Source organism: Phoenix dactylifera, chromosome 8 (genome assembly GCF_009389715.1).
Source record: "Phoenix dactylifera cultivar Barhee BC4 chromosome 8, palm_55x_up_171113_PBpolish2nd_filt_p, whole genome shotgun sequence".
In the NCBI taxonomy this organism is placed as follows: domain Eukaryota; kingdom Viridiplantae; phylum Streptophyta; class Magnoliopsida; order Arecales; family Arecaceae; genus Phoenix; species Phoenix dactylifera.
The window spans coordinates 27,619,747-27,629,984 of NC_052399.1; the positions used below are offsets into that span (position 1 = coordinate 27,619,747).

The 10,238-nt window shown below is 40.7% G+C and overlaps 1 protein-coding gene across 1 annotated transcript; it reads left to right on the plus strand.

Moving 5' to 3' along the window:
* Window positions 1–203: 203 nt before the first annotated feature.
* LOC103720853 (acyl transferase 7-like) lies at window positions 204–3,181 on the plus strand. The gene is made up of 2 exons (XM_008810796.4): window positions 204–967; window positions 2,204–3,181. Exons 1-2 carry the CDS (start codon window positions 551–553, stop codon window positions 3,041–3,043), a joined length of 1,257 nt encoding a protein of 418 aa, XP_008809018.1. The 5' UTR covers window positions 204–550; the 3' UTR covers window positions 3,044–3,181.
* Window positions 3,182–10,238: the final 7,057 nt, after the last annotated feature.

Here is a 10,238-nt window from a genome sequence, read left to right on the forward strand (position 1 = left end):
AGCGGTGCCTTCCCGCGATCCCTAGCAGCTCAATGGGCAACATAACATATATTAGTACAGAAACTGACAAACGGTTATTGCCAGATATTATAATTATAAGCAGCAGGATCGTCCTACCAAGAGAAACAACACATTTCACATTTACAATGGGGCACATATTATTTATGTACATCGTAATGATTCCCCAAGGGCTTATTTGCAGTAACGTGTCGCAAAACGATTAAAAAAAAAAAAGCTAACTACTGTACAGGTAGGTGGGCCTTTACGGGCCACACATTCACACTAACCAAAATATTGACAAACGTAGGTGGAGAGAAGACCGCATGCTTAACGGAACAACAAAACATAAAATGAAGCTAGTATCCATTCTCTTCCCCCAAGATTTCACACTAGTGCCAAGGGAGTAAAGGAAGAGAGAGGAGAACACCTAAAGCAATCGGCCCTATAAATTCTCCTCCTCCATCCCTGTTCCCCGTAACCCTTTTCCAAAGCAACTCACAGATTTGCTTCGCAGAAACAACTAGCATACCTCACCACCCGTTTGATCACCATGACCATCTCTGTGAACAGGCTCTCCCAGAACCTGGTAGTCCCCTCCGAGCCGACTCCCACCGGCATCCTCCGCCTCTCGTGGCTCGACCGATACCCGACGCAGCGAGCCCTCATCGAGTCACTGCATGTATTCAAGGAAGGGCACGAACCGGCGACGGTCATCAAGCGGGCGCTGGCCAAGGCATTGGTCCCCTACTACCCTCTCGCCGGCCGGCTCGTGGTGTCGGACCGCGGGGAGCTCCAGGTTTCATGCACCGGTGATGGAGTCTGGTTCATGGAGGCATCGGCCAACTGCAGCCTCGAGGACGTGGATTATTTGGAACACCCTTTGATTATATCCAAGGATGAGCTCCTGCCTCATCCCCGGCCCAAGCTAGACCCATCTCAAGAAGAGGAATTGCTTTTGCTCGTTCAGGTACCTTCTTTTTTTGTCCCCCTTCTCCCTCTCTCTCTCTCTCTCTCTCTCACCAAATAGTTAAACAGAGTCTTTTTTTTTAAAAAAAAGTTTTCTGCCTGGTTTTGTTTCATTAACCGATGCAAATAGGTTATCCCGATTCAGGACGAACGGAATTCCTTGAATTGAAACCAAGTTCTGTGACCTTCCCCCCTCCTGCTTTCCGCTTGCAATCAAGTGGGAAACCGAGACTTTGCAGCTTCAAGCGAGAATTCCCATGTCTTGAAGTCACTGGTGCAAACCATTAGATATATTTCTAGCTAGAGCTGTAGATCACCAGGCATATACGGATGGAAGAGTGTTCTCCAGCTAACAAAGTATTTTACTCAGATCGGTGCTGCCGACAAGCAGAAAAAGGCCAGTGTTCTGCCAACCACCCAGAGAAATAATTGAGTTGCACATGGGAAAGTACTCTTTTCAAAGCCACAAGCTGGCAGACCATTCTAGAGCTGTACCACCGCCACCCAGATCAATTGATCATTTCCGTGTCTCGACGGATGGACGTCCAAGTTGGAGTCCTCCAAAGGGAGTGGTCCAATTCAATCACCCGTCGTTGACGATGGGTGATGTGATTTAAAGTAGATCCTGAAAATGATGCGTGAATTATAATATATATCTTTTACTCGTTTTTGACAATCTATGTGCTTAATTAGGTTTTTGCCCTTTATGAAAAATCTACGTGCGAGCATCCGAGCGTCACCTTGGACGGCCTAGTAATCTAGAATGCCACTTTTTCCTCCTCCTCTTCTTTCTTACGTGTGATGGCTGCAATAAATTTATCAGTAGTCTACGGTAAACCTAGCCTAACTAATAATTTTCCATTCTTGAAAGACTTAAATTAAATTCAGACGGGTCGTGCTCCAAGATGTTATTATTATTATTATTTTTTTTGAAATAGATGATATATTTATAAAAAAATATTAAAATATGGTATATTTTGGAGCACACCATGCAGTTTATTATTTTTAATTTAAAAGAGTGAGTGGTTGATCATGTCATGTACGATATTTTTAATTTAAAAAGTGCCTTCAGGGTGGTTGGTCATGTCATGTACGAGGCCAGTCTGCAGCCTCTGGGCTTCTAAGATGCTCTTAGTTTTTAAGAACTTTTTCTAGTAGCATGATGCAATATCCATACAATAAACTAACATTTCAGCCATTGCAAACAACTTCCAACTCAAATTTCCAATAAATCCAGGTCACGGAGTTCATTTGCGGTGGATTCGTGGTCGGCCTCAGATTCAGTCATGCCATCGCGGACGGCCCGGGAGCAGCACAATTCGTCGCAGCGGTTGCAGACTTCTCCAAAGGCCTCGCGGGGCCAACCGTGGAGCCGGTTTGGAGCCGGGACGCCATCCCTGATCCCCCAAAATTGAAGTCGGCCCCTGAACTTTCCCCCTCCGACGTCCGCCTCCAGTATCTAGTAATGGATGTCTCCTTGGAGTACATCAACCATCTAAAGAACCAATTCATGGAGCAAACAGGTCAGAGATGCTCGGCTTTCGAAGTCCTAATCGCAAAGGCTTGGCAGAGCCGGACGCAGGCGATTAGGTTCGAGCCCGAGTCCAATGTCCATCTTTATTTCGCCATGAATGCTCGCCCATTGCTGCACCAATTGCTGCCCTCCCAAGGGGGTTACTACGGGAATTGCTACTACATCATGAACGTCACCACTACAAGTGGGAAAATCTTGCAGTCCCCAATAATTGAGATCGTGAAGTTGATTAAAGATGCTAAGAAGAGGCTTCCTGTGGAATTTTCCAAGTGGGCTAAGGGAGAGCTAAAGGAGGACCCATATAAGTTGACGACGGCCTATGATTCGTTGCTGGTTTCGGACTGGACCCACCTGGGGTTCTCCGAGGTGGACTATGGATGGGGATCGCCGGTGCATGTTGTCCCATTGACGAATTCTGATAGCATAGCTACTTGCATCCTTATCAAGCCATCCGCCACAAAGCACGGTGCCCGTTTGATGACGCAGTGTGTTTCGGAGGAACACTTGATGGCATTCCATGATGGAATGATGAACCTTGCCTAAAACTTTTTTTTTTTTCATCATCATTATTGTTAGTTTTTTTTTCTTTTTCATTATTATTGTTAAATGTATGATTAAAATGCTCGATTTGATTTTGATTACTGCAAAGTATATTATTTTAGCAGCCTTTGCCGGTCCTTCCGCTTTTTTGTCGCTTTCTCTTAGCTTGGGCCTGAATGAGAAATGCTAGTATATGGAAGCCTCTGCTGAAATTGATGCGAATGAGACATCCTATTCAGTCTTATTGGATATGTCATTGAAAGAAATCTGTTTTATCTCTGTTTTCTTTTCAGATTCTGAGGATGAGCTGGCCGATCCTAAAAAAAATTATGAGGAGCCGAACGACGAAGCCTCCTCTTCAGATAAAGATGTCTCCGACACAACCTCCCTTGAACTATTTTTCTTTTTTAGGCGGGTTCGGCCAAGAGGGACAAAATAGATATGCTGCTTTCTATTAGTCCCAAGCGGATACCCCCTGCTTTCATGGTCTGCTTACTGAGGAAGAGATGCGGGAGGACCCGAGGCCAGAGCAAGTTGGGTTGGGGTATAGTTTAAAGATGAATACTTGTGTTGGGTCCTGCAAACCAGGATGGCCTCAGATCAAAACCTAAATGTGCCAAAGTTTGATCATAACCTAAATGTGCCAAAGTTTGATCATAGAAGGCAGGGCAGTAACGATGAAGGAATTTGAGCGCTTATGTAGCTAATAACTCTGCCACCTATCAACCTGCATAATTTTTGGGATCACATAAAAACCTGCATCACCTATAATATTTTTCTTTATTAGCATGATTCTGTATCAACTTATATTATTTTTTTAATTAGCATCATCTTATTAGAGTGATTTTAGGGATCAAATAACAACTTGTATATATAATTTTTCATTATAGTGTGATGCTATATTTTCCATTATTAGTGTGATGCTATACCATGCTATATTATTTTTCTTATATAGAGTCTATATACGAGTATATATAATCCTTGAGATATACTGAATATGATGGAACGGAGAAATAAAATATTTTAATAAAAATGTTTATTTTGATTTTAATTACCGCAAAGTATATTATTTTGGTGGCCTTGGCTAGGTCGTTCCGCCGAGTCTGAATTCTCTTGTATGTCGCTCTCTCTTGGCGGGCGTTGGGCCTGAATAAGAAATGCCAGTGTATGGAAGTCCGGATATCAATGTCATTGCGTCAATGGAGGGGATAAGGCCAAGTGAATTCCTTTCAAAAAGGCCATGTATTGATGTCTAGCTTCGTTGCAGAACATCTAATTACCGTGGAATTCCGCAGAAGATGTCAAAAATATGCATGCCGTGTCTTGTTACGGGAACCAATCATGGCACCAAAAGAAAGCATTGGGACCAGCGTGATTAAGGGGTGAAGTGGAATTTACGGCAGGATTGTAGTGAAGAGCACCAATCTCCTGACAGTGGAGCTTCTTTAATTTTGATAACCAGGATTGGGCCCCAAAGCATGCATTTATCCAAATATAACACCAATCTAGCTAAGATCGCAGTCACCTCACAAAGTTATCACACATGTAATATATACCTAACTCTATCTGGGATCCATGATATCATAACCTTTTTAGAAATTTCTAATACTTTAAGGTAATGATGCTTGATCTAATGTCTGTGGGTCCTAATATAGATACATTTCCCTTTTAAACAGCTAAACTTCTCTCGGAGCTCTATAGTCTGGGCAGATTATAAAACATACAAGCAAAAAATTAATAAGAGATAATAATTTATACGTGTATTTGTTTAATTCGTAATGCGCATGCCACGGCCACTCTCCATCAAGTGCCCAACGCTTCCACCCTCACGATCCTTTGTTTTCTAAACACCGACAACTTGTTTGGTCTGTGGAAATAATTTCTTCTCACTAAAATATTTTTCTTAAGAAGTTGATGTTTGAGCATATGACGTCTGAAAAAGTGATTTTTGTATGTTTGGTTAACTATGAAAAAGTAGAGCATTTCAGAGTGGCTTATATTTTATACCCTTAATATAGAAAAAGACCATACCCCATTTTATCTAAAAGCTTAAGGGTATTTTTAAAAAAAAATTATCCCAATTTTTAGTGGGTAAAATTGGACTTTTTCATACCCCATATGGGTTTTTCTTTTCCATTAAGACTTGGTTGGTCCTCACAAAAATGAGAAAAGCATGGTCAACAAAAAAATGAAGAAAGACCTCTTGTTTGGTTGGAGTTTTCAAAAGAGAGAGACAGAAAAATAGCATTCCTATAAGAATAAGATTTTCTTATTTCATGAAAAATAAAAACTATAAGGGACATGGGAAAACAAACATATGTCATCCTGGAATGGTCACTTTTTATAAACAAACATGCCAAAATTATTTTTTCAGAAAAAATATTTCGATGAGAAAAATTCTTCTTGCGAACCAAACGAGTCCAGAATGTAGGAATCTTATTCTCATGGAAAATCTATTTTTTCATATCTCTTCTTTAAAAACTCCAACCAAATATGAGGTATTTTTTTATTTTTCTATTGATGCACTTTTTTTCTTCTTTTCCCACAAATCAAATGAGTCCTAAAGAGTGTTCAAAAAGCCTTGAATTTGTCGGTAGGGACCGAAACATCACCGTCTAAACCCAAAAGAGAATTATTTCATTACCCAAACACACCCTAAGTGGAATTTGATGGCTGGAAGATGAACCTAGCTTGGAATTTTCTTTGGAAGCAAACAACAAAATAAGGTAGGAGGAAGGTTCCTAGTTTGAATAAACAAATCGAGCGTTTAATTCAATACATGCGTGTCATTTTGTTGGCATGAATTGTTTGCCAGATCGCTCCTATAAGTCCTGGTTTTGTTTGTATTCCTCCTTTTGCTTGGTCTAACGAACGGATCAACGGATGGTGGGAAGTCATTTTTCTGTCTACTTCTTAGCTGTTTAGTCTGACTTTTTTTTTGGAGATAAGCTGTTCGGTCTTGACTTGAACATTAAAACTCGCAAGATTTTAGTTTGGAACCCTTGGTGGCTGTGGAAACTGACGGCCAACCTGCTCAGTTTTGCCTAACGTTTTGTTTGTTAACAAAATCATCGCCGGCCAAACCCTGCTCTTTTCTCAGCATGAAGTAATCCTGGTCTTGTTTCTTCGATCTTCTTGGCCCCTAAAATATTAGGAACCCACCTAATGATTGATATGTTTTGTTTTATTTCTGATTGCGTCGCTGTTTCCATACTTACTAAGGCAAACTAATCTAATTCTAGAAGACATTTTTTGGCCTATGGTTATGAGTTTGATAATTTTATAATCCAATTATCACGGTCGATAGTATATATCGAGCTAAAAATGTCTTAACAAAGAGTCGTGTGAGAAGCTACGTGTTTATTCTCTTAGATGAGAAGCTGATGTTTGCAAGAACTTACAAGTGCTGTTTGATTTTCAGTATAGCGTGGAGCTCCGAATGAAACTCAATGGTGGCAACTAAATATGAGGGTTACGCTCGTTGAAGGACTCAACCCAATACCTTATGGCAAGGGCCGACGACGGCCATGCACCATCTATGTTCGCAACGTTTCTGAAAGCACCCCTCTCTTTTGTTAGGTTTTGCGGCAGTCGAGATCCAGTAAAATTTTTCATTTTGCATCAAAGTGAACAACATGATCAAGCCAGTATGGCCCAAGGCCCAATCCATTAATTAGACTCTATCGATTGGTACTAGAAATAGCCTGTTTGGAAAGCTGTTGACAATAGAGCTTTTGAAAGTAGAGCTTTTGGAAATAGAGCTTTTGAAAATAAAGTTTTTATAAAAAATTGTTTGCTTATTAGTAACTATATTTCTAAAAGAACATAGCATTTTAAAATATGTTTAGTAAATAAACTGAGAAAGTACTTTTGGTATGACAAAATGACCATAAAAGACATTGCATAGTATTATACAAGAAATCATAATAAAATATAATATATATTAATACATAAATATATGATATAGTATAATATTACTGTAATGTCATATATTATTATTATAATATAGTAATATAATATTGTATACTATTGCATAATAATTTAATATTATTAAATTATTTAACATAACATATCAATGTATTATGATATAATGTAATATAATATTATATTTATAGTATAATACAATAATAAAGATATAAAATATTATAATTATTATCATAAATTATTTTTTCATAATATAACATAATATTAAATTATTTAACACAATATATTAATGTCTTATAATATCATGTAATATTATATTATATTTATAGATAATATAATAATAAAGGTATAAAATATTATAATTATTACTGTAAATTAATTTTTCACCCTCTTGATGACCATTTATTTCTATAACAAATTTTCTATCAGATTTTCAGGATTATAAAGGGACGTTTTATGTAATTATTATATTTTATCACGGGTATGTTGGTCAAAAAAAGTACTTTTTCGAAAAGCTTCAAAATGGAGATTTTTTCAAAAAATTATTTTTAGCTTTCTGAAAAAGCTAAAACAGCTTTTCAAAATTTTTATAAATACCCATATTTCATCTAAAAGTATTTTTGGAGAGTTAGAAAGTATTTTTTAGTCCTTCAAAAACTTTTCAAATGAAGCTATAGTAATAGGCTTTATTGCCTGCTTTTCTTCATTACCTGGTACTAGAGGTAGCAGATAGCCCTTGCTCAGGTTTGAAGAGATGACAATGAGGTCATCGATCATAGAGCCAATCCATGCCCCTTTCCATAGGAAGGTTGGCCAGCATTATAACCATGGAAACTTAGAGGCTACGTTTGGCATCGTTATAACCTTTTTTAAAAAAATTAGAAATAAGAATTATAATTTTAATTTTTTTCAAATATCTGACAACAAAAAAAAAAGTTCAGTTTACTCTTTTTTTATTTTTTTTTTAACAACAAGGATCATTGAAGAGGAAGGAGCTGAGAGGCAGCCATGAAGGTTCTTCGAAGGCAAGGATAGAGAGGCGGTTGAGAGAGCACAGGAGGAAAAGACCAGCAACACGGCTGGGGATAAGGGAGAGTTCGACGTCAAGCATTTTAATATGAAAATGTCGAGAAAGAGAGAGCCAAGAAAGCGGTGGAGGGAGGGATTGAGGCTGACGAAACGATCGAGGCTTGGTTTCTTTTAAGAGCATTTGGCAAAAACTATGGATATATAGAAGATAAGAGAAGTGAGAACACGTAACATCTATTATTTATTTGTTTATTTGGTACACAACATTTATTTATTCATGCGGGAGCACGTAACATCTATTAAGATTTGAGAAGCACGAGCACGGCACCTCTCTCTCTCTCTCTCTCTCCTCCTTCTTTTCTCCCTATTTTTTTTTTAATATATTTTTGAGTTTTTTTATAAATATCCATCTAAATATCAAATTTTGCATAAATAACCTTCCAAATTAATATTTGCATATATACTCTCATAAAATACTTATTTTATTATTTTATTTTTTTATTTTTATTTTTGCATATGTACCCATGCTATCTAACGCTGTTAAAAAATTAACGGTTTCAAATTAAAATGACTAAAATACTCTTAATGGATAGTGTTGTGGAATGGGGTTCTGAAGTTTAGTCCCACATCGGCTAATCAGCGGAAAGGTCTGTGCCTTATAATGAGAAGGTCCAACCTTTCCTCCCAAGGGCTCTTTTGTGGGACAAAACCGTGAGGGATCGCCCAAACCCCCTGTGCGAGCTCCGCGCCCGCAGGTCGGGTGTGCGCCCTGTGGGAGCTCCGCGCCTGCAGGGTTAGCCCTAAAGCGGACAATACTTCAGAAAGGGACGCAGTCGCTTTTCCTGCTCGGCCGGTGTGCGGACTGTTGTCGGGGTGAAAATCTCGCAACAGATAGATGTGCAAAAGGAAATATTTATAAGACTATCGTCATGGAGAACAAAAAAGTAATTTCAAAATTTTATCTTATTGTTAACTAAATAAATATAATTTTTATTAACAGTATTAGAGAATCGTTATATTAAGAGTATTTGTGCAAAAATAATGTTTTATGAAGCTATTTATATAAATTTGAATTTGAAGAAGGGTATCTGTTGGGGGAATACGGTTTTCCCCCAGTAATACAATAACCCTTCCACCGGAAGACTATGCAGTCGACGACCCCGGACGACTGAGGTCGGCGCCCGACCCCAGAACGTCCGATCCCGGATCATCCGACCTAGAGGACTTCCGACCTCAAAGGCTTGTCTTTGTCAACCACCTGCCGCGGCCGTACCTCTCCGAGGTCCGGCCAAGGGCCATATCCTGCCACTGCCCCAGCATTTATTACACATGATCCCAGCAAATCCCCAGTTCACGCAACAATAAATGTGAATCTCCGGCCTACGCAATAATTAATGCGCGTGGCTCCTTTCATCTACGGATCCTCAGCTCTCCACGGCAAATCAGCTCGGCAGAGTCCTGCCCGCCATGATAAGTCTGACCCCAGCCTCACCGCCGACATCAACGCAATGCTTCACCCGATCGCGCGACGGCTCAGGTCGTACGACGGCCTTACCTCCGACATCAGTGTAATTATCTACTTGTCCGTGCACCAGATCAAGCAACGTGCCGAGCTGTACGACGGCCTTGACCGGTCACATCGCAGGTAAACCCCCCTATAAAAGGGAACCGTGCTTCTCAAGGGCGCGGGGGGGGGGGGGGGGGGGGGGACAGAGAGAAAGAGAGAAGAAAGTACTACTGCTCCCATTTTCTTTGAACACTATTTTGCCCCCTCTGACTTAAGCATCGGAGGGCCGGCGCCGGAAGACCCGGCCACCGGCTTTTCTGCAGGCACCCCGACAGAGGACGCCGCCCGCCGACGCATCGCTACTCCCTCGCGTCCGCCGACAGCTCCCCCTCCTCGACGGACGATCGCCCCCGGGTCCAATTTCCAGCAACAGTTGGCGCTAGAGGGAGGGCCCGAGTAGCGATCATGAAGTTGAGAAGCAAGGGAGCCTCCAACATCTCCCGGCGTCCCCCGCAAAGTCCTGGACGCTCCGTCCAGAATTCTCCAACTCCGGCTGACCCAGTTCCTCAGGTCCAGCCGGAACAGTTCAATGCCCTGGTACAGCAAGTCCAGGCCCTGGCCGCCGCCGTCCAAGGCTTACGGCGCGAGGAGGCTTTACCAACGCTTCCCCCGCAGGCCCAGGTCCTGCCGGAATTTCCTCCCAACGGCCCGGTTCTCCCAGGCCAGAATTTGCATGGC

Excerpts from the sequence above, each read along its gene's own strand:
- LOC103720853 (XM_008810796.4), top strand. The coding sequence starts at position 551 with ATGACCATCTCTGTGAACAGGCTCTCCCAGAACCTGGTAGTCCCCTCC. Across the intron at positions 968-2,203 it reads AATTGCTTTTGCTCGTTCAG|GTCACGGAGTTCATTTGCGG; the intron begins GTACCTTCTTTT and ends CAATAAATCCAG.